Genomic DNA, 23,698 nt, shown 5'->3' with positions numbered 1-23,698 from the left:
ATTTGTAATTGTTTCTATCACTTATTTAGGTAAAAATATATCTCCTACCCATGGCTATGAGAGGCATGTGATCTGTTTTCTCTTCTATTTTTTTTTTTAGGTTTTTGCAAGGCAAATGGGGTTAAGTGACTTGCCCAAGGCCACACAGCTAGGTAATTATCAAGTATATCTGAGACTGGATTTGAACCCAGGTACTCCTGACTCCAGGGCTGGTGCTTTATCCACTGCACCACCTAGCCATTCCCTCTTCTAATATTTTTTGTAGAATGATCTTTAAATTAAGGTTACATATTCTCTTAGAATACATTGTGGAGTGTAGTATAAGATATTAGTCTAAGCCTGGTTTCTGCTGGACTGTTTTCCAGTTTTCTCAGCAGTTTTTATCAGCATCTTAAAGTAGACAAAGCACTCTCAATATAACATTGTGATGAACTATACAGGACATAGGAAGATGAATAACAATAAAGTCAGCAGTCAGCAATAATAGTCAATAAATTTATTATGCACCTACTATGTTCTAAGGACTGTACTGATATAAAACATATAATAAAAGGAAGACAGTCCCTCCATTAAAGCAGCTTACAAATCCAACTGTGTGAAGGCAAAATACAAAAGAAAACTAAAAAAATGGCTAGAGAAGATACCTGACTTGGAACTTGGTGGAAAAGGCAAAGAGGTTCCATAGTAGTGTAGCCAGGCAAGAAATGAGCTCATCCAGAATATATAGGAGAGAAAAATCTAAGAAAGGAGCCAGCATTAAAACAACCCCAGATGTGTATACAGAGATGCACAAAGTATGAGTAAAAAATATGATGAACTAGAGATCCTAATTCAAGGAGGTAATTTCAAAATCACTGGTGTCACTGAGACTTAATGGAATGGAACTGATGATTGGAATAGAGTCATCAAATACAGTACCATTCAAAAGAAGATGGGAGAAGAGAAAGACTACATATTAAAATGTCATGAAAGAAAGTCCAAGAACCAGAGTGAGCATGGTGGAGATCATTTTGTGATGATCAGTGAAGAAAGAAATAAAAGATATTATCTTGAGAGTATTTTTAGACTATCTTGGCAGAAGGAGAAAATATATGATATTTTAGAAACTGATCGCAAGATTAGCCAAGTGATAAAGCAATAAAATATGTCAGAAAAAGCATAGGTTATCTAGAATCAAAGGATATGAGTTCAAATCTCTGTTCTTCATTTATTTTTTATGTGGTTTTGAGCAAATAATCTCTCTGGGTCTCAGTTTTTCCTCAACTGTAATTTGAAGAGATTGGCCTAAGTAACCTCTAAGTTTCCTTTCAGTTCCAAATTTATTATCTACCATCCAATTTAAGATAGGGATTAAACCTATGATTTCACAGATATGAGAAACTCCAATATGAGGAAAGTCCCTTACCAATAAATAGGTCAGAAACATCTTTACAATTCATCATCTTAGAAAGCTGCTTAGAAGGGCGGCTAGGTGGTCCAGTGGATAGAGCACTTGCCCTGGAGTCAGGAGTACCTGGGTTCAACTCTAGCCCTGGAGTCAGGAGTACCTGGGTTCAAATCCGGCCTCATCCACTTAATAATTACCTAGCTGTGTGGCCTTGGGCAAGCCACTTAACCCCGTTGCCTTGCAAAAACTAAAAACAAAACAAAACAAAAACAAGTATTTGGGGTGGCTAGGTGGTGCAGTGAATAGAGCACCGGCCTTGGAGTCAGGAATACCTGGGTTCAAATCCGACCTCAGACACTTAATAATTACTTAGCCATGGGGCCTTGGGCAAGCCACTTAACCCCATTGCCTTGAAAAAAGTCTAAAAAACAAGAGAAAAGAAAGCTGCCTAGAACACTGAGAAATTGAGAGAATTGCCTGAGTTTGCATAATCTTTATGTGTCAAAGATGGGCTATGAGTCAAAGGAGTAGCTTCAATGCCAACATTCTATCCACTTGCCTCTCAAAGACTCACTGTATAAGTATGAAAATTGAAGTTTACTGAGTTTAAATCAAAGTGACTTCTAATCATATAGCTAGAAAGTATAAAATTAAGGATTCAAATTTTAATTACAAATTTAACATTCTTTCCTCATTAAAGTCATCCTGCCTCTGATTGTCCTAACAATAACTCAAATTCAAGATAGCTCCACCTGGACTGGTTTCTCCCTCTAAGAAAATCTACTCTTCCTTCTCCTGGTCCCTATTAATGTGTTATCTCTACAAAGATACTCCAACAACAACTTCAGTCTCATTTGTTGAATGTGTGTTTCTAATCCTTCATTTGGAGTTGATTATTTCTATTTCTACCACCACGATTCCCCAAACTCCTCAAAATCATAACTTCGTGCTCTCTTTAACTTGTTTTCTCTTACCTCTCAAACACAATTAGTTACCAATTTTATGAATTCTATCTATATAGTACCACATAGCCAATGTGTGAAATGTGTGAAGGCTTCCTTATAGCTGATGAAACTAAGTTTCTGAGACATTAAGTGATTTGCCTAGGATCACACTGCTACAGTATCACACCCATGCCCATTGATATCATCTGATTATAGACTGACTTTGATCCACCATCAGTATGGACTGTTTCACTATCTTCCTTTTAATTGATACTTTGTACTTTATAAATCACATTTCTGAAGTATATTCTCCTCTCTCCTACTCAGTGAACCATTCCTTAAAGATATTTTTAAGAGGAAAAAAAAAGCAGTTGGACAAACTGTCCATTAGACTGCATCTGGTTATATATATTTGTGTGTGTGTGTGTGTGTGTGTGTGTGTGTGTGTATAGACATATACATACTGCACACAATATTCTATAACCATAGTACACAACCTCTGCAGTAAAGGGATGGAGATGTGCTTTCACTCTTTCCTGAAGTCAAGGTTGGATTACATAGCATTTGAAGTTTGGTTGTTACTCTTGAGGGAATATTCATTTGCTCAGCAAAATTGGAGGCAAGGTCATGGCAAAGCCAGCATTTTAATTGTCTGACTCTAAATTTATTGCTGTCTCTCTCAGCCAAGGGGGGGCAGGGTACAAACCCAGGAACAAAGGCAGCCTGAAGACATTAGTAAGATATGTTTGGGACACAGTAACATGAATGACTTATGTAATTTGGGGTATTTGTAAGAGAGAGAGGTGGAAATATTAGTTGGAATTAGTTAGAAGACCTTGAAAGCTACATTATGTAACTTTGATTTTTTTAAAGTAGGTAAGAAATGTAATAGCTAACATTTCTATAATTATTACATAATTATATGAAATATTACATAATACTTTAAGGTTTGAAAAGTGTTTTAAATATATTATTTTCATTCTTTCTAACTCCAAGTCTAGTACTCTGTCCTTATGTTATACCTAACTACTCACTAAAGAAGAAGCCATTGAAGCCTCCTGAGCAAGGACAGATATGTTTAGAGATGTGATTTAGAAAGATTACTGTGTCCGTGATTATAGGAAAGATTGTGGAAGAGACTGGAAAAAAGGAAAACCAAGTAGGAAGCTATTAATATTTCTAGTAGTAGCAATGAGGACTTGAATTGTTATCCTATCCATGGGAATAGAAAAGAAGAGACAACATGAGAGATAATAATGAGGTAGAATCAACAGCATGAAGGGACTAAATGTATGTGTGGGGTGAGGAAGAGGAAAAATATAATAATGAATCTGAGACTTCAAGTCTATGTAAATGAAAAGATGGTGGTGTGACCAATGGAGATAGGGAAGTTAGGAGGACTAAATGAGCTTTGGTTATGATGAATTTTAAGAATGGCTGGAATATCTCAGAACAGAAATGCATATTCTCTTTCCTGATAGACTGAGGACTGAGGTTGATAGTTTAATCATATCAGTGTCTCCCAGGTGATCTACAATTGACCTGCACAGGAGCTCAGTAAAGGTCGTCAAACAAATAAATACATAAATTTATGATGCAGTCTTTTTTTTTGTATTTTTTTTAGTTTTTTTTTTTTTTTTTGCAAGGCCAATGGGGTTAAGTGGCTTGCCCAAGGCCACACGGCTAGGTAATTATCAAGTGTCTGAGGCCGGATTTGAACCCAGGTATTCCTTACTCTAGGGCCTGTGCTTTATCCACTGCGCCACCTAGCCGTCCCCAGATGCAGTCTTTTAAACAAAAATTGAGGTCTTTTTATATCATAGTCATTTCCAGAGAGTCTATCCCCCTCTCAACTTAGTGAAACTTCTCTTGTAACAAAATGGGGGGGAGAGGATTAGTAAAACAAAAACCAACTGATACACACACCCCAAAGCAGCTAGGTGGTAGTACAGTGGATAAAATGCTAGGCCTGGAGTCAGGGAGACTCCTCTTCCTGAGTTCAAATCAGGTCTCAGACATTTACGGCCCTGGGCAAGTCACTTAACCTGTTTGCTTCAATTTTCTCATCTGTAAAATGATCTGGGAAAGGAAACTGCAAATCCCCCACTCCATTATCTTTGCCAAGAAAACACCAAAAAGGGGTTATCCAAAACATCAACCCATAAGAGAATATATATAAGTTCACTCATACTCACTCCCCAACACCCCAATAAAAGGAGGTGAATTTCCTCATCTTTTTCAGGGACTGAGATTAATTTATTACATATTGCTCTTTTCATTTACATCATTAAGGTCATTTTATAGTTTTCCTGGTTCTGCTTACTTTATTCCACAGCAGTTTATATCTACCCATGTGTCTCTAAATTCCTCATATTTGTTGCTTCTTAACTTTTATTAGTATTCCACTTATATACCACAATTTTTTAAAGCTATTCTCCAATCTATGGACACCCACTTGGTTTTTTGTATGACTCAATGTTCTTTATAGATCTGGTTTATCCTTAATCTGTTTGTCTCCTCTCCAGATTCAGTCATCAGCATGAATCCCACCCAAACAATATCCTGGCCTTTATTACTACTGAGCATGAGGCCTTCTCCAAGATGAGGGTAGGGGTACCAGCCACAGGAGAATGCCAGATGGGGACTTCTTGGCTCCAATCCCCCAAGGTAACCATTAAACCTTTGGAGGGTGGAGTCACCTCTCTTGGAGTCAGGGGGAGGCCAGTACCCAGACAGGATTAGAGGCAGAGCTGAGGAATCATGGAGGAGAGCACAGCAGATTCGAGGAATCTCATTGACAACCCAGCAGACATCATTGTCATCGCTGGCTACTTCCTTTTGGTCATCGGGGTCGGACTGTGGGTGAGAGGCCAAAGGGTTATTATGTCTTGAGCTCAGGGTGATGGGGAGGACAGAGGAAGGAGAGTACAGAATAGAAGATGGGAGGGGATAAGGAACAGGACACCTAGGGTCTTAAAAAACTAAAATGTTGGTGTTGGAAAGAACCTGATAGGTTACACAGTGCAACCTTTAGAAAACTGAAGGTCAGAGAGAAGTGATCTGCCCAAGGTGATAAAACAAATGAATGGTAGGACCAGGATTTCGATTCTGATCTTTCAACCTCCAGTCCACTGCACTTTTAAGCCTGTGTCACTGAAGGAGAAAGACATAGACTGAGAATTGAAAGACTGTCTTCCAAATTATGGGGGATCTGGGTAGGAGCTGGATAGGAAATTTGATATAATTTTTTTTTAAAAAAAAACCTGGATTTGGAACCAGAGGACCTAAGTTCAAATCCTGACTTTGCCACTTACTGTGTAACCCTGGGCTGGTCATTAAATCTCCACCAGTCTCACTTTCCTTTTCTAAAAAATAAGAGTCTGGCTCTTTAAGGTGTCTTTCAGCACTAACATCTTATGCTTCTAAGATCATGTGGCTAGGGCTGAAGACTGGAAGAGGAGTTAATATTCAGTCTGAGACAAGGCTGAGGAATGTGATGAGGACGTTAATGAGGTACAAATAGATGATCCCATTAGCCCAACCCCTTCCCCCATCTGTGTCCTCACTCCCCACCCTCTAAGATGCAGTCCTCTTGACTGTTCCTCAAGTTCTACTCAGCAATTATGCCCTACTCCTCAGTTAGCCGCAGTCTTCCCCCACTTTCTCTCCTAGTCCATGTGCCGAACAAACCGGGGGACCATTGGAGGGTACTTTTTGGCTGGGAGAAATATGATATGGTGGCCGGTAAGAAGGGACTTTGGAAAAGGGATGGGATATCATGGGACAGGATTTGGGTGAGATTATTTTCCTTGACTAAAGTCTCTTCCCATCCCAATTCCTGCAGGTTGGAGCCTCTCTCTTTGCCAGCAACATTGGAAGTGGACATTTTGTGGGCCTGGCTGGGACAGGTGCAGCAAGTGGACTAGCTGTGGCAGGGTTTGAGTGGAATGTGAGCTTCGATCCCTTTTCTTTTCCAGTCTCACCCTCTTCTAGGGATTATTAGTACTATTGCCCTGTGGGAACTACCTTCTATATCTCTGGGGAAGATTGACTCACAGAGATGGAGGTAAAGGCCCATATAGCAAAAAGCCTAAACATTAGATCTGAGGTTGAACTTTCTCATCTAGAATCTGAGACAGGAGGAAAGGGGTAAAAGATGAGGAAGGTTTCTCTGGCTTCTCCTTCCATGGAAGCTTTCCAAATACCCACCTGAAACCTTCAGATTGTGAAGGACATTCTTTTACAGAGGAAAGTGGATAGACAAGATGGTCTATATAAACTTTGAAAAGTCACAGGATCGATGCCCAGCCTCCTCTCCCCCTACCCCCATTTTAAGGGGGACCTTCCCATCTGTCCACATTAAGCTTTGTTGTATTGACCTCTCTGCTTCCTGTCACCTAAACAATCCCTGAACTGAACTCAGTTCTCATCAATCCTGGATCTGAATCTTTTCCTTCTGGAGCCCTGGACTCACTACAGCAGTGGTATCAAAACTCAAATAAAGATATATCCCTGTAGGTCACATACTAACTTAGGAAAATTAACATTATCTATATTCTGTTGTATTTTTATTTATTCTTTTAAACATTTAAACATTTCCCAATTACATTTTACTCAGGTTTATATTACTCAAAGACCTGGTTCCCCAAACCTCCTCCTCCAGGTAATGGTCCCCTTCTAAAAACCCTTTAATTTTAATCCCCAGGCCCTCTTTGTGGTGCTGCTCCTGGGCTGGCTGTTTGCACCAGTGTACCTGACGGCAGGAGTCATCACTATGCCCCAATACCTGAGAAAGCGCTTTGGGGGAAATCGAATTCGCCTCTACCTTTCAGTGCTCTCACTCTTCCTCTACATCTTCACCAAAATCTCTGTAGGAGTCAACCATGCAGAAATGGTGGTTGGGATGGGAGGCAGCATGGCTATCATGTTGAGAAGAGGGTTATGATGTGTCCTGAATGACTAAATCCTGGAGGAAAAGATGCCTAAATCCTCCTGTTTCTCCTACTGATCCAACCTTCCTTTCTCCTCCCAGGTAGACATGTTTTCTGGGGCTGTGTTCATTCAGCAGGCTCTGGGGTGGAACATTTATGCCTCCGTTATTGCCCTACTGGGCATCACTATGGTCTACACAGTAACAGGTAGGTAAGGCAGTTGTCTGCCAATAAGGAGGAGGGCCTCCAAGAGTCAGGTGGGACCAAAGTATAACAACCAAGAAAATCCTAGAAGGGAGAAGGAACAAGAATCCCCTCATCTCTTGACAACCACATGTCCAGGCAAGGAGGTTTTCTCTTTATCAGTGGGCTTGAATGATAGGTCAGGTTCAGAGCTCCTTCTCTGTCTGTTGGATTCCAAATAAAGCAACAGATGTCCCAAGCCAAATGGTTTCTGGTGCTATGGGTAATGGTCCCAAGAATCATGGATTATAGTGCTGAAAGGGTTCTCAGATGAGAAAACTGAGGCCTGGAGAGGGGAAATGACTTGCCCAAAGTTCTTCAGGGGTTGGTAAGTAGCATTCAGGATTCAGACTCCAGATCCAACAAGACTGCCTGGGGTCAAAGGGGTTATGATCTAGCATAAAATGGCATGACACAGATCTAAGACAAAAGGGAGGCCATATGGTTCAGTAGAAAAAAACAAAACAAACAAAAAGACAAAAGTCCTTTGTGCTAGCTTGACCTTTTGTGGGACCTTGGGCAAAGCACCTCCCTCAGCCTCAGAATCTCAAATGGAAAAGCCTCTCAAAGGACATCTGGCCCAGGGGATCTTAATCTGGGACATTTTATTTTTTTTATTATTGATCTTCTTTGCAATCCTATATAGTTTATGCATTTAAAATCACTACTCTGTGAAAGGGTCCAGAGGTTTGACCCAGACTCCCAAAGGTAACTATAATACAAAAAAGATTAGGAACTCTAACTGAATCCAATCTTAACCTGAATGGAAATTATTCCCTTTGCAAATATTCTGAAGTAGTTATTCATCCTTATCTCAAAGACTTTCAGCTACAGGAAACTCTTGAAACAGCCTCTTCCTCTTTTTGGATAACTTTAATTTAGACAGAATCTTCTCTTTTTTCCTTGTTGCTCCTGGTACTGAACTCTAGGAGTCAAATAAAAGAACTCTTCCATTTACCAGTCATCCAAATATTCAGATTTAATCATGTTTCTCCATCCTATCTTTTATGGGTTAAACACTCCCAGTTCTGTCAAGCAATGGGAGGATTTTTAGTTCCCTCATCATTCTTATTCATGTTATTTGTCCATGCTCTAGCTGTCAAAGTCCTTTTTAAAATGTAGTACCCCTAACTAAAGCAACCCCTAATTTTCTTATATGTCAATGAGAAAAAACAACCCCTGTCCTACCAGGTGGCTATGAGGAGCAAATGAAATTAGAGATGTACAAGTGCCTTAGAAATTATAAAACTATCATTACTTTTGAGGGAAGGAGAAGGGGAGGGGAAGGGAAATGGAAGGCCTGTCTTTTGACTCCATTCTCTTTCTAGGGGGCCTGGCTGCACTGATGTACACAGATACTGTTCAAACTTTCGTCATTCTTGGGGGAGCATTCATTCTCATGGGCTACGGTATGGCAGAACAGAACCCTGAGTTCTGGGGAGGGTGGGAACTAAAGGCTAATTGCCTCAATTTCTCAAAAAGAGTTGGAACTTTTAAGGGGAAAAGGAAGCTTGGGTCCTCAATAGGAAAAATATAGATCCCTGGGAAAGGGCAAATCTGTGAGCCAGGCCTTCTGACTGTCCTCTGTCCCTATGCCAGCCTTCAATGAGGTGGGCGGGTATACAGGTCTCTTCAACAAGTACTTGGAAGCCAAGACCACACAAACCTTTTCTGAGGACCCCATGGTGGGCAACATCTCTCCCTCCTGCTACCAGCCCCGTGCTGACTCCTTCCACCTTCTTCGGCACCCAGTGACTGGGGACCTACCTTGGCCAGCCCTACTAGTGGGGCTCACCATTGTCTCTAGCTGGTACTGGTGCAGTGACCAGGTAAGCTGAAGAAGGAGTGGATAGCAATGCTGGGGTCTGAGAACTGGACCTGAGTAAAGGGATCTCCTTCATGTCTCAGGTCATTGTACAGAGATGCCTGGCAGGAAAGAACTTGACCCACATTAAGGCTGGCTGTATCCTGTGTGGTTACCTGAAGCTGCTACCTATGTTCCTGATGGTCATGCCAGGAATGATTAGCCGAATTCTCTTCCCAGGTAACAGCACCTCAACTCCACTCTGACCTTAGGATTCAGCTGTCCTTATCCTTCCAGGTCCAAGTTCAAGCATATGCATGCCCAACTTCCCTATCAGGACCTGGTCTTCTCTAGCTTTGTTTGGTCCTCTCCTAGATAAGGTGGCATGTGTGGCTCCAGAAGTGTGTAAGCAGATCTGTGGTACCGAGGTTGGCTGTTCCAACATTGCCTATCCCCTACTGGTGGTGAAACTCATGCCAAACGGTGAGCTGGGAGTGAGAAGAATGTTGGAGACATCTGTGTTAGGCCCAGAATATTAGAACTGCAAGGGTCCTTATAGATCAGATCCAGCTGGCTATTACAGAAGAGGAAATGGAAGTTCAAAAAGGGAAAGTGGCTTACCTAGAGTTACCAGATGAGTTATGGTAAAGCTGGAACCACCACCCAGGCTTCCTCTTGGTGAAAGCTCTTACCACCAGCTCACTACCTGCCCTGTGGGTCTAGTTCAGAGTTTTCACTTGATTATCATTTCCTCCCTACCTAGGTCTTCGTGGCCTAATGCTGGCTGTCATGTTGGCTGCACTCATGAGCTCCCTGGCCTCCATCTTCAACAGCAGCAGCACTCTCTTCACTATGGATATTTACACAAGGCTCCGACCCCGAGCTGGAGATAAAGAGCTGCTACTGGTGGGCCGGTGAGAACCCAGCCCTTAGCCCCTCTTATGACAAACTTGGGTCCAGAGTCCTGATCTTTCTGTTCTCCTTCCTAGGCTCTGGGTGCTATTTATTGTTGCAGTCTCAATTGCATGGCTCCCCGTGGTCCAGGCTGCCCAAGGTGGTCAGCTCTTTGACTACATGCAATCTATCTCCAGCTACCTGGCCCCACCAGTGTCTGCAGTATTCATTCTTGCCCTCTTTGTGCCCAGGGTCAATGAACCAGTAAGCTTCAGAAACATAGACATAAAGGGGACTTGGGTCAGAAATCTAGGTCTAGGGGCAGGCACTTGGGACTAGAAAAGTTGAGGGAAGGGTTCCTGGGTTTGGAGGCCATGTTTAAAGAGCAATCCCTTTCCTCTTTTCCAGGGTGCCTTCTGGGGGTTGGTTGGGGGCCTCCTGATGGGACTGGCCCGCCTCATTCCAGAATTCTCCTATGGCACTGGTAGCTGTGTCCGGCCCTCCTCCTGCCCTGGTCTCTTCTGTGGTGTCCACTACCTCTATTTTGCCATTGTACTTTTTGTCTGTTCCTGCATCTTAATCCTCACTATATCCTTCTGCACAACACCCATCCCCCAAAAGCATGTAAGTGGACCAGTTTGGATGTTTCCCTTTTTCCTAGAAACTCAGCACCTCTTTCCTCATGGACTGAATGACCTACAGGAAGGTACCAAGTCTTAACTAGTATCAGTATTCACCATGATGTCCTGAACTTGGAATGAGTAAATCCAATGAACAAATGAATTTACAACCCCTTCTTCTTTTAGCTTCACCGCCTTGTGTTCAGTCTCCGTCACAGTAAAGAAGAACGGGAGGACCTGGATATGGATGAGCAGGAGACAAGGCCCCCTGAATTTCCTGTGCAGAATGGCCAGCTAGAGCATGCAGTAGAGATGGATGGTAGGCCACTGGGGACTGAGGACAAAAACCAGTCCTAAGTCTGCAAATACAGGGGAGAGGGGCTGGTTTTTACTTTCCTTGGCAGAGTGGGAATCTCAATATGCAGAGCACTGAATTTTCTTTTCCTTCAGAAACCCCAGCTGCAACCCCTGGTCTACTCCGTCACTGCTTACTCTGGTTCTGTGGGATGACAGGAAGTGGCCCAAGTAGCTCCCCACCTCCCACAGCTGAGGAAACAAGAGCCCAGCAATTGGAAGACATTACTGAGGACCCCCACTGGGCTCGAATTGTCAACCTTAATGCATTGCTCATGATGGCAGTGGCAGTCTTCCTCTGGGGTTTTTATGCCTAAGACCCTTGGTGTTGGAACACCAGCAATCCAATGCATCCCTGTGTCTCTCTGTTGTGAGGGGTTGGGGAGGGCAACTCTGCTGTGGGGGTACCAGGCAACTTCAGCACTGACACTGTTAGAATCTACCATTAGCCACTGGGGGAGGAGGAAGGGGAACCATAGATCCAGAGAAGTATAAAGGAATCCTGATATGAAGACTGGTTCATTTTGATCTGTTCTCTCCATCACCACACATTATCAACGAACATCATTTTTATTATATGTCAGCTTAAAACAAGGCTGCTTAGGGATTGACTAAAAATAAAATTTAACATACATCTGGAGAGTCCAATGTCATTTTTAAAATGGAAGCACAAAAGTTTTCCCGCCCAAAGAAAGTGGAGAAGGTGCTGAAAGGGAAGTTTCTTCCACAAGAGCAGTTTGTTTTCTCTGGAATCCTTATTCCTTTGATTCAATTCTAGAGCATTCCTGGCCCCTGACTGGCTCGGTTTAGAGCTTGATGATGGCAGCAGCACTCACAAAGTCTTCTTCTCCCACTGGGGCCATGCAGCTCGCCACTCATCCACCTCCAATAGATGATGCTCTGTCTCCCAGCCTACAGCTTGTAGTTCTGCTGAGGAAGAGTCCCTCATAATCCACTGATCAACCCTACCACTCACTTCCCCCTCCCATTTTAAAGCCAAGAAAGCAAGTTCAGAAAAAAAAGAAGCAATTTGCTGTGGTCACACAATGAGTAAGTCAAAGAGCTAAGATTAGATGACAGCACCCTCAAATTCCCAGTTTGATGTAGGATGGTTAAAGAAGAATATGGATCTTATTACCTTTCAAGAATTTGGGGTAGAGCCTATCAAGGATCTGGTAAGTTTCCTTGACGATGGTCCAATTGTCTCCTTCAGGGGCTATAGGACCAAAACAAAAGCCAGATCATCCCTCAGAACCAGCCCTTCTCTCTTCCTGCTGTCCACTTCACTGCCCTGCCCCCATCCCCCTCCTAAACAACCCTCAGCTTTCACCTGCCCTGATTTGATCCCTCAGGATCTCCAGGTCTTCTGTAAGGGGAACATCCTCCAATAGTGCCGCCAACAAAAGTCCATGTGTTGCTGCCCTCAGAATGACCCCAGCACTTACTTCCTGGCCTAAAGTCACCTGGATTTGACCTATAGAGACAGAGGTAAAAGTTACTACTAGCCTGGCACACTGGTCTCATCTCTAGGACATGCATTATACACTTCCCTACCTCTATGGTTTTGCCCCTGGAATGTTCTCTTCTTCCCTGCTCATTCCTTAAGGCTTTACTCAATCCTACATTCTTCGTAAAACCTTCCCTAATTGCCTTAGCTCTCTTCTTTGATTTTAACTTACATTTTCAAGCATCATTTTTGTGTGCATACACATATCTCCCCAGACACATCTGTTAAGTACCTTGAGGATAGGGCTATGTTTTACACCCATGCATCTAGCATACAACCGCCTTATACAATTAACAAATCTTTTTTTTTGATTGCATGTCTAATAATGACTGAAAAAAGATCCTTGGAAGAATAATTTCAGAGTCTTGGGGGAAGAGAAAGAAAAGTGATTTATTGTTTTGTGAGACTAGAACAGAAGAATTAGGCTTCTTTCATCTAAAATGATGAAAACTGAAAGGGGATATGATGAAAGACAACGTACAAAGGAAAAGGCAGTGGGGGTTAAGTGACTTGCCCAAGGCCACACAGCTAGGTAATTAAGTGTCAGAGGCCAGATTTGAACTCAGCTACTCCTGACTCCAAGGCCAATGCTCTATCCACTGCTCAAATTCTTGATTATAATAAAGAGGCCTGGGGGAGCTCTGAAGTCTACTAAAAAGAGAATATATAATCTACAGAAGAGAATAAAGTCACAGAATTTATAACTTCCAAGAGGCAATGAAAACCAAGAAAGTATGTATGTATATATATATATATATATATATATATATATATATATATACACACACACACACATATGTCTAAGTCACAGAAGCATTATTAGCTCCACTGACTTTTATGCCTGGAAAGGGCTTTATGAATTGTTCATTAAGTTCATGTGTCATGAGCTCACAATGGTTATTGACCCATTCATGTCCAACTTGTGGTCAATTAAAATCTTCAGGTCTTTTTTCATACAAACTGCTATCTTGTATCTCCCTTACCTAGTCCTTATGACAAAGATGATCTGTCATCTATTCTTTTTTTTTTTTTTTTTTGCAAGGCAATGGGGTTAAGTGATTTGCTCATGGTCACACAGCTAGGTAATTATTAAGTGTGTGAGACTAGATTTGAACTCAAATATTCTTGACTCCAGGGCTGGTGCTCTATCCACTGCGCCACCTAGCTGCCCCCTGTGATCTACTCTTATTTGTTTTTTTTCTGTTTCAGTTAGTCCTTTGGCTTTGAGTCACAGAACACTAACAATCTTTGAAATAATATCACTCAGAGCCAGAGTGAGAAAAATAGGCTATAACATACAGCAAATAAAAAACTCTGAAAAAAATGGAACAAAGCATGTCATTACTGGTTTGCTTTCCTGGCACATTCCTGAATTAGATGAAAGTAAAGAAGGTTCCTAGCATATTGGTTGGGACCCCATATGACAATCTTTTTAATTTTTTTTTTTATTTAAGGCAATGGGGTTAAGTAACTTGCCCAAGGCCACACAGCTAGGTAATTATTAAGTATCTGAGACCAGATTTGAACTCAAATACTCCTGACTTCAGGGCTAGTGCTCTATCCACTGTACCACCTAGCTGCCACTCAACATAACAATCTTAATTAAGGAAGGAAAGGCCAAGAGCAGCTCAGGATAGATAGGTATAGATAAACTGTTAACTACATTGTTGGAGGAAACATCCACTTGAGAATTGTTGTTTCAGCCCATTTTTCTTTTTCCTCTTTTTGCTTTTTTGTAAGACAATGGGGTTGAGTGACAGCTAGGTAATTATTGAGCTGAGGCCAAATTTGAAAGGTCCTCCTGACTCCAGGACAGGTGCTCTATCCACTGCACCACCTAACTGCCCCTTCTCTTCTTCCCTGCTCATCCCTCAAGGTTTTTACTCAATCCTACATGACTACGTAAAACCTTCCCTAAGGTTCCTGGAGGCCATGTTCCTTCCTCTTTTCCAGGGTGCCTTCTCTGGGGGTTAGTTGGGGGCCTCCTGATGGAACTGGACTGCCTCATCCCAGAATTCTCCTATGGCACTGGTAGCCATGTCCAGCCCTCCTCCTGCCCTGGTCTCTTCTGTGGTGTCCACTACTTCTATCTTGCCATTGTACATTTTGTACAAAATCTGAAATCTTTTGAATTCTGGTCATCATTCAATAATGGTATCTTTCTTAGCTTTGCAACATCATCCAACGTGACATAGTTGTTATTTAGCTGTTTTCAGTTGTGTACTACTCTTGATCCTAACCCCAGGCCTGGCACTCTACTCACTGTACCACCTAATTGCTCAGGTGATATATGCCCTGTCATATACTTCATCTAAGAGGAAGATAAAATATCAATTAGATTAGAAAGCCTTCTAGCACCAAAGGCCTCCATCCAGGTTGACACTGATCTTAATATTTCTTTGGGGTCAATCGTTCAATCAGATCTATCTACCTATATCTTTGACTGATCAAGCTATTATTAAAGGCAGATATTTTTATGTTCTTAAAAAAACAAACAAATAAACTATCTAAAGCTTCATTCCTTTACCCTTCCTCTTCCTCCCCTAGCCTATCTTGCTTTCTACCCCCTCTCACCTTGGCACTGGTCCCAGCGCAAGAGGTAGGGTTGTTGGTGTCCCTCACTCACTTGCTGTAGTTCAAAGGCACTAAGGAAAGAAAAAATGTGAGGGGTATATGGGAGAGGAGAAAGTGCCATTAGGGTGGCTGTAGGTGAGGGATATGATTGGGCTGGAAGCCCAAGGAGAGGGACTGGGCAAGGGCCTCAAGTGGCGAAGAAATGCAAGGTACTTATATGGGATTAACAGGTGCATGGGAGAAGAGGGCAAGGAGAGAAAGGGAAGAGTCTCACTCACCTTGAGACCAGACTGTGCAGAGGTACACCCAGGGACAGAGACAGGGTAGGGTGGCAACCTGTAGGGAGCCAGGGTCAGGATGTTCAGCAGAGACTGGGTTTAGGGTAAATGAGAGAAAGAGGAGGGGAAGTGTCACCTGTCCACAGTGGTTCCATACGATTGGCTAAGGGGGGTGTTAAGACCTTTCCCCACTGAATAAAGTGCTTTAAGACAAGGTAAAGTCGAGCTTCATTGAACGTTTCCATGATGACAGCCCGAACTGCTCGGAAGTTGGCATAGAGATGGAGGATGGTGAAAAGGAAGAAGGCAGCAAGACTGAGACTAGGAAAAGAAAATGAGACCAGAGGTAGAAGACAAGGAGACAAAACAAGGAATTTACTCTCCCTCCTTTGTGATTTCCCCTAGAATCTCACCTTGGCCGTTCAGATACTAGAGGAAGAAGCAAAAGACTGACCAGCAGCCCTGCCAAGTTCACCAAAGTCTCCTGCATTAGAACAGAAGTTAGCAGAAAGGAAAAATGTCACACCAGCAGTTCTGACATGCCAGATTAATCTTTTTAAAACACAGCCTTCACCATGTCATTCCTCAATTCAAGAAGCTCCCTTCGGACTCCATATTCTACAAGATATAGGGCAAATTTCTTAATCTGCAATTCAAGTATCTTTAAAAATATGACCATAAGTTGCCTGCCTAGCTCTATCATCATTTAGATTTGCTTCTTGAAGATACCTTCTAGTTCTAAATGCATCAGACTACGCTTCAGTCAATCCACTCAGTTCCTTAGATTTTTAACTTTGGAGAGCTGATACTTTTTTTTATTAAATTATAAGTTGACAATTCAAACAAAAAAAAAAGTACAACAAAGAAATATTTACAGAAGTTTAACTGTTTAGGTGTCAAATGAAGCTCACTGTCCTCAGGCAGCTACAAGAGTATTGTCTGGAACAGCTTCACACCTGGATGGGTTCTCAGTTTAGCTATAAAATCCACTAATGCACTACTAACACTAGGGAGAATGGACTCTTAACTCTCAATTTCCAGGTTTAGATCTGACATGTTCTAGACCTATCCTCTACCCTCCAGTTAATCTCACATGGGAAGAAATTTGGGAGGACAAGCTGTTAATCTGCTAGGTGGTTCCTCTGTCAGTGAAAGAAACCATCACATTTGGCTATGTCTAGATTAGTTTATCAGACCTTATCAGACTCACAGACACTGCTCCTCCTCCAAAAAGGAGGGTTAGATTATCTTCCCACAGATCCCCAACTCAGCCCTTCCTATTCCGGCTCAAGTCCAATCCTACCCCATGGCATTAAGCCACAACTTTTCAGGGCTCTCACCTGACTTCCATCTTTGGCTGAAACATCAGCCATGTTGTCTCTCCTGGCCTGGTGCATGGTCAGTGCTGCCCGAGTGGCTCCTCCTGCTACTCCCACAATGCACTAAGAGTTAAATATGACAAAAAGTAAGAATAGCTCAATGTCCAATAAAACAATATCATAGTCTCAAGACTAATCATTGTACATTTAGATAACATTCTGTTCAGTCTTTTTTCAGTCGTGTCCGACTCTTTGTGACCTATTTGGATTTTTTTGGGCAAAGATTCTGTGGTTTGCCATTTTCTTCTCCAGCTCATTTTACAGATGAAGAAATAGAAGCAAACAGGGTTAAGTGACCTGCCCAAGGTTGCAAAACTACTAAGTATCTGAGATCTGATTTGAACCCAGAAAAAGAATCTTCCTGACTCCAGGCCTGGCATTCTATCCACTGTACTACCTACCTACCCCTTAGGTCAAATAACCTTACTTTCATCAAACTGGAGGAAATCTTAAATCGTTCCCTAAATTAGTGAGAGAAAATAGGACTAAGACTGAAAGAATCCAATATAGTACCTGTAGCTTAGTACAAAAACCAAACCTATTGCTATGATTCCAGAGATTAAAAAGAATGTAAGTTCCTTGATAGTCTGGAATCTTGTATTTTTCTATCTGTATCCTGAGCACTTAGTATATTACAGACTGAAAAAGATAGAACCTTAGAAATCACCAAGTCCAACTCTTTCATAGATGAGGAGAGAAATTCAGAAATTAAAAGACTTGTTCTGGATCAAACACCTTGTCAATGAGACTTAAACCCACATCTTCCTGACTATAAGTCTACCACTTTCTCCAATATGTCAACTCTGCCCCTACACATAATAGGAGACTAATAAATATTTATTAAATACACACTATCCCCCATGACCAGGGCCCTCCAAGTGATTTTCAAGGATCCCAACTTCAGGAATATGGAGTATTTTCTCTTCAATGAAGGAATGAAATAGACATCTTCCTGCCAGATATAGTCAATCTGTATATTCTGGATCTAGCAGTTGCTGTCCTAATCTCTCCCTCCCTTCTCAGAACCTCCAGGATCAAAAACTCCTTTCCTTAAAGCAGAAGCCCTAAGAGTAGGAAATAAACCCACTGATATTTAACCTTCCTAATTTTTCTTCCCCCCACCCCCCAAAAATTAACACCGGTTATGCTTTCCTATGTATCCTTTGTCTATATTATGTGTTTTCCAGATTTCAAGATCTCTAAAATGCTTTTCTTCACCTTCTCTATCTTGTTAAATACTACTCTCTATCTTTCAAAGCCCAATTCAAATCTCATGTGATACACGGACTTCTTGGACCACTCTAGCTCTCAGATCATAAATCAGGGATTCTAAAATTCTGAAGTTTAATTAGAGATCATCTAGTTCAACTAGCTCATTTTAATTAAAGAAACTAAGGTGTTAAGATTTGTTCAACCATACAGTCAGTGACAGAAATGGGACTAGAACACAAGTTTTCTGACTTCCTATCCATGACTGTACAAATGCACCATGCTGCCTTGAGTGTTGAACTCTGACATGTTTCTCTTATTTAAGCACTTCAATATTCAGAGGTATAGGCACTCTTCCATTGATGCCACCATAAATCCACCATATTAAAGTCTGTGGTTTCAAAAATTAAGCTCAAAAGTCCCTGTTGCTCTCTTGCTAGGGGAGCCTTTCTGCACTTACTTATATTAATTCATGGCTTACTCCTAATCTTCAGGCTCCTCTATGAAGTCAGTATAGCAGACTCTGCCAAAAGTATCTCCTTCACTACCAGTAACATGGAAAATTCTGAGTCACTTCAATACCACAAAGGAGTATTTATTATACACTGGCATTTTTATTTAAACTTTCAAGTCCCTGTGTCTTACTGCTGCTGCTGGACTCCTCCAGGGCATGTCTTCTGCTTCTCTTAATCTGCTAAGGAACATAGGGCTATGACCACAATAAGCTATATGCAAATGGTCATGAACAGACTGATCCCCCAATTCTTTTCAAGATGAATACCTTGGCCAAACTGCTGACACAAACAATGAGAGTAAAGCAGGATGGGAATGCTGGGGCCACAATCTCTAGGAACATGGCTGCATCATTGAGAACATCAGCAAAGAGCCTGGGATCAGAGGTTAGAGATTAGGGGTCCTGAATTTCCATAACAAAAGATGCAGTGTGCCCTCCAAATCCCACCAGCTCTGTGCCTCTCCACCATACCCTCATTACCTCCATTTCTTGGCCTCACAATCCAGTCTGCTCCTGTAGGGGAGAGGTTAGTTTGCATTAGAACCAAGACAAAGCATTTACTATGGCTAGTGTAATAGCCAGTTTCACATGTAGACAGAGTAAATGATGTGATTTGAAGGGTCCTAGGAAGACTTTCTTTCCCCCCAAATATCTCTCATCTGACTTATCTTTGATGCCTTAAACCCCACCATTGGAGTTCTATTCCTCTGGTTTAAACACGGCCTTCTCTAATTCCTTCTTTTGAAATTCAAGCAGCACTGGAAGAAGGAACATATTTGTTTGCCTCAATGTATCTGATATTATCATACTTTTTCTCCCCTGATAAAAGAGAGAGAACAACCAAGGCAACATAGTGTTTTGGGGAGAGTTGTGGACTGGTAATCTAGTTCTAACTCTATCATGAACTATCTGTGAATTTTGGGTAGTGCCTCTCTGGTCTCAGTGTCTTCTTTAAAGGTTCTCTATCTCCAGGTTCTAACATTCGTAAGACACTGAGTGGTTTCAGTGATTTAGAGCAAGGGTTAACAAGAAAAGGGATGTAGAATAAGGAATACTGACATTGCAATTGATATTAAGGAATACTGATTCACTAATTGAAAAGAGATTGGGGAAAATGTGAAACTAGCAAATCAAACTTCACAATTTTGATGAAGGCCAGCCCTGTGAAGATACTGGTAGCAGCTATGCGGAATTAAAAGACACAATGATTATTTGCCTATGAAAGCTGTTGATGTGACCAGAAAGATGAATTCACTTACCCCATCAACCAGGCAAAACCAATCCGCCCCAGCATACCAGTTCCATCTATGATAGAAAAGAGGGCAAATGAGGTCAAAATGTCCCTGAACTCAATGTTAGTTCATTCAGCTAGTAACCCTTTCTCATCTATTAAGTGTAAATTGCTGGGGGAGTGGGGAGAGGATGAAAAAATAATTAAAACACAATCACTGCTCACATGAAGCAGTTTTAATAGATGGGATAAAGCAACTTAACAAATAACTTTATTTTAAAAGATAAAAAGTGCTAAATGCTTTGGGAGTATAACAAGCAATGATATGAGAATATGGAAAAGAGAGGAATGACTTTTGGCTTTAAAATTTAAGAACTTTCGACAGGAAGAAACAGGGATAGAAGCTAAGCAAACTCCTTAAGGGCTCTAATTTATCTTCGCCTATTCTTTAGCACTGGGCCAATGCCTTGGACACTGTAGGTAATTAATACATATTAAACTGACTAACAGGTAGAATAAAATGTATATGGAAGAATGGGAATGACTGTCTAGTATTGTTGGAAAGAAAGTGCAACGAACAGGATCAGTCAGAATGGCAAAGTTGGAATGGTGGGGGGTAGAAACCTAGAGATATAGATTTGAATATTATCCTAAGTCAGGAGTGCTAAACCTGAAGGGATCTTTGAATTTACACAGCTAAAAACATTACTTTGAAAAGGGGTCCATAGTTTAACCAGACTTCCAAAGACTTACAACTAAAAAAAGTTAAGAACTCCTTTCCTTGAGGGCATTGAGGAGATATTGAAGGTTTTTAAATAAACTTGGGCATAACATGATCTAAATTGTGCATGAGAAAGACTAGTTTAATAGACCTGTGCAGAATGGATTGGAGGGAGTAAACTTACTGCTGAATGAGTTCCTTTCCTTAGTGACAACAACCCAGAATGCCAGGTGGAGGAAAGGGACTCAGTCATGAAGAGGGAAGCGACAGGCATTTGAAATAGGAAGGAGAAAAGGAAGCAATGACTTGGAAACGCAAGGGCTGAAGAGATACAGTCCATTTGGGGCTGGCACAGGAATCATAGCTCACCTTTTAAGAGCCAAGTGATGGTGGCAGCTGAGACAGAAGCAGTGGCATCCCCCACCCCAACCCCCTGAAGGACGGCTTGGGTCGCCAAGGAGCCTGTGAGGCTGGAGGCAAAAGCCTGGATGGTGAAAGGATATCTGGTAAGAGAAAGGTCATCATTCTCCCAGCTTGGAATCTGACATAGCATCGTTTAAGGGTCCTTAAGAGATCATTCTGGTCAAATCCCCTCCCTTTACAGAGGCCCAGGCAGAGATGAGGAATAACCAGGGCAAGCCGAAAGCTAAACAAGGTCTTCTGACTTACAGCCCGGGGCTCGCTCCACTACACCAAGCTGCCAGTCCTGTCATAGGGCCCTAAAGCAAAGAATGGAAAGAAAGCCTGGGAAAAGGCAAGAGAGACGCGGGTTCAGGCTGGGGCCTGCGATGCCCGCTCTGTCAGGGACGCCGCACCAGGGCTGCCCCGCTCCCGGCCTCCCCCCTCCTGGGGGCGGGGAGTAACCTGCACCGTGTCCCACAGCTGGTACGGCAGGTAGTCGGGGCTGACGCTGGCAGGGAAGCCCTGGGGCAGGAGCACCGCCTGGAGGGGTGGAGGGAAAGGGGCGTTATTGGGCACCTCCTGCTCCCCCCGAGTCCGGCCCCCTGCCCCTGCCCCCCGGAGCGGGGGTGGGGGGTCACCGTGAGAGCCGCTCGCAGGCCTTGCCCGGGCCCGCCCCCGGCCTCCCAGCTCAGGCTCCCGTCCGGGGCTACGGTGCAGCTGCGCGGGCTCCCGGAGCCGAAGCGCTCCCAGCAGCGGCCCGACATCGCCCGGGCGTCCGCGCTCAAGCTCCGGCGGGGAGCAGCGGCCCCGACGGCTCGGTTCCGGAGAAGCGGCGGGGACCTCTGACCTCTGACCCCGCACATCCGCCCGGCTGCGCCGGCGTGCTTCCGGCCCGGATCCCAGGGCCGTGGCGGATGACAGCTACGGCGACTCGGGAAGGACATGACGAACGCAAAGGCGAAGCCCGAGACTCGGGGCCCCGCTTTGGGTGGGCCATTACCATTCGGAGCCCGGGGGGCCGGCCGAGGGGGTGGATAGAATTAAAGAGCGGGACCTCCAATAAGAAACGCTTATTAAGCTCTCTGACCTGTAGGTCAGCTGCAGTTTTCATCCCCCCCCCCTTTTTTGTTAGGTTTTTTGCAAGGCAAATGGGGTTAAGCGGCTTGCCCAAGGCCACACGGCCAGGTCATTATGAAGTGTCTGAGGTCGGATTTGAACCCAGGTACTCCTGGTTCCAGGGCCGGTGCTCTAGCCATTAAGTCATCTAAGCCACCTCTCTCCCTTCTTTAAAATGAGGATAATAGCAACACTTACTCCCAGGACTCTTAAGAGAATCCAAATGATGTATGCTAAGGGCTTTGCAAAGCTTAATGAATTTAGATCAAATAACCATTACATATAGCCATTGTTACAAATATTTCATATATATATATATATATATATATATATATTATAATGATTGTTAATTTTTGTGAGGCCTATTGCCTGCCTGAACTCAGTCACAAGGACCCCAGTTCCAGTTCTATGTTTAACAAAGTGCTTTATCACCTGGACTTAGCCTTCTTCAGCTTCAATTTACCCCTATCTAAAATGGAGAAAATAAGACCCACTTCATATTGTTGTTGTGAAGCTCAAAAGAAATCATGTTTGTGAATTCTCCAAGAAGACCCTGACATTGGCAAAAACTGTCTTTTCATGTAGTTGGAAAAACAAATAAATATTTTAATTAAAAAAAAAAGACCATGATATCAGGGAAGTGATGCTATCTGGAAGTGACAAGTGCATGAATTGGATTTGAGTGGGGAGGGGCTGCTGTGTGAAGGCACCAGCCTCACTTTCTCCTCCAGAGTTATCTGACTCCAGTGGTCACTTATGAATCAAGATGACTGGAGCTGATCCTGGATTCAAGGCAATCAGGGTTAAGCAACTCCCTCAAGGTCACAAAGTATGTGTTGTTAACCATAATTTTCTTAGGCTAAAATTCAATAATAAAGTTAACTTTATAAATGAAGTTTTATTGTCTAGGATCTTAACCAAAAAATCCATGGGTGGATGGCATCCTTACAGATACCAACACAGAAGTAAATGAATAATCAATATTTACTGAATTTAAACAAAGAACCATAAGTATCATTGATTACTTTATGTTTCTCTGAGCCATCCCAAAGATCTGTTCTATGTCAAAACTATCAAAGATCCAATTTGCAAGGACTACTGTTTCCTCTTCTGACTTGACATTTTATATTGTATTAAATATGATATAGACATATAAAACACTGAGGTTCTTCCCTTTCTAAGATGTCATAAGTTTAAGAATTTATTCAGCTTCCTATCTAGATAACCAGAGCAGTAGCCTGCCTTCAAAGGCTGGCTACCTTTATCTCCTATCTATCTTTATCTCTATCTATCTTTATCTCCTACCTTGATAGCCAGAGCTGTGGAGAGGCAATTAAGGGGACTAAGATTGTTTTACACCATCTGAGTTAGCCTTCAGATTTATAACAGGAGATAGATAGATAGGAGAGAGAGAGAGAGAGAGAGAGAGAGAGAGAGAGAGAGAGAGAGAGAGAGACCTTGTGAGGGTAGAGGCCAACATTCCAAACATAAAACCTCAACTAGGGTCTGATAGGAACAATTTTTGACCAGAAATATAGATCAGAAATATTAATTCCATATTAAAGAAGGTCAGATTTAGACAGAGTCAAG

At 42.5% G+C, this 23,698-nt stretch overlaps 2 protein-coding genes across 4 annotated transcripts; one reads left to right on the top strand and one right to left on the bottom strand.

Annotated features, from left to right (window-relative positions):
• Positions 1-5,045: 5,045 nt before the first annotated feature.
• SLC5A2 (solute carrier family 5 member 2) lies at positions 5,046-11,836 on the top strand. 3 transcript variants are annotated; one of them, XM_074207880.1, is made up of 14 exons: positions 5,047-5,193; positions 6,004-6,075; positions 6,176-6,280; positions 7,037-7,201; positions 7,364-7,469; positions 8,834-8,914; positions 9,105-9,334; positions 9,414-9,549; positions 9,685-9,792; positions 10,073-10,223; positions 10,299-10,467; positions 10,612-10,827; positions 11,010-11,142; positions 11,274-11,836. In XM_074207880.1, exons 1-14 carry the CDS (start codon positions 5,092-5,094, stop codon positions 11,492-11,494), a joined length of 1,995 nt encoding a protein of 664 aa, XP_074063981.1. In that variant the 5' UTR covers positions 5,047-5,091; the 3' UTR covers positions 11,495-11,836. The 3 variants fall into 3 exon arrangements, with proteins under 3 accessions (XP_074063982.1, XP_074063983.1, XP_074063981.1); XM_074207881.1 differs by lacking the exon at positions 6,004-6,075 and having other exon boundaries at positions 5,046-5,193; XM_074207882.1 differs by lacking the exon at positions 7,037-7,201 and having other exon boundaries at positions 5,046-5,193.
• Positions 11,729-22,006, bottom strand: RUSF1 (RUS family member 1). Its single transcript, XM_074207883.1, has 14 exons — positions 21,631-22,006; positions 21,455-21,532; positions 20,960-21,074; positions 19,898-19,943; positions 19,119-19,151; positions 18,906-19,011; positions 16,877-16,978; positions 15,950-16,020; positions 15,673-15,857; positions 15,537-15,594; positions 15,259-15,329; positions 12,508-12,651; positions 12,316-12,393; positions 11,729-12,104 (listed from the first exon to the last, which is right to left on the bottom strand). Exons 1-14 carry the CDS (start codon positions 21,934-21,936, stop codon positions 12,010-12,012), a joined length of 1,488 nt encoding a protein of 495 aa, XP_074063984.1. The 5' UTR covers positions 21,937-22,006; the 3' UTR covers positions 11,729-12,009.
• Between the last annotated feature and the right edge of the window lie 1,692 nt (positions 22,007-23,698).

Source organism: Macrotis lagotis, chromosome X, assembly GCF_037893015.1.
Source record: "Macrotis lagotis isolate mMagLag1 chromosome X, bilby.v1.9.chrom.fasta, whole genome shotgun sequence".
Taxonomy (NCBI): domain Eukaryota; kingdom Metazoa; phylum Chordata; class Mammalia; order Peramelemorphia; family Peramelidae; genus Macrotis; species Macrotis lagotis.
This window is presented reverse-complemented; position numbering and strand designations above follow the sequence as displayed.

What these genes read in the sequence shown, in the direction of transcription:
- SLC5A2 (XM_074207880.1), top strand. Translation starts at nt 5,092, where the DNA reads ATGGAGGAGAGCACAGCAGATTCGAGGAATCTCATTGACAACCCAGCA. An exon ending in TGGCAGGGTTTGAGTGGAAT is followed by an intron (nt 6,281 to 7,036) that starts GTGAGCTTCGAT and finishes TTTAATCCCCAG; the next exon opens with GCCCTCTTTGTGGTGCTGCT. An exon ending in ATTCATTCTCATGGGCTACG is followed by an intron (nt 8,915 to 9,104) that starts GTATGGCAGAAC and finishes TCCCTATGCCAG; the next exon opens with CCTTCAATGAGGTGGGCGGG.
- RUSF1 (XM_074207883.1), bottom strand. Translation starts at nt 21,936, where the DNA reads ATGTCCTTCCCGAGTCGCCGTAGCTGTCATCCGCCACGGCCCTGGGAT. An exon ending in AGCTGTGGGACACGGTGCAG is followed by an intron (nt 21,075 to 21,454) that starts GTTACTCCCCGC and finishes TTCACCATCCAG; the next exon opens with GCTTTTGCCTCCAGCCTCAC. An exon ending in TATGGAACCACTGTGGACAG is followed by an intron (nt 15,595 to 15,672) that starts GTGACACTTCCC and finishes GGCTCCCTACAG; the next exon opens with GTTGCCACCCTACCCTGTCT.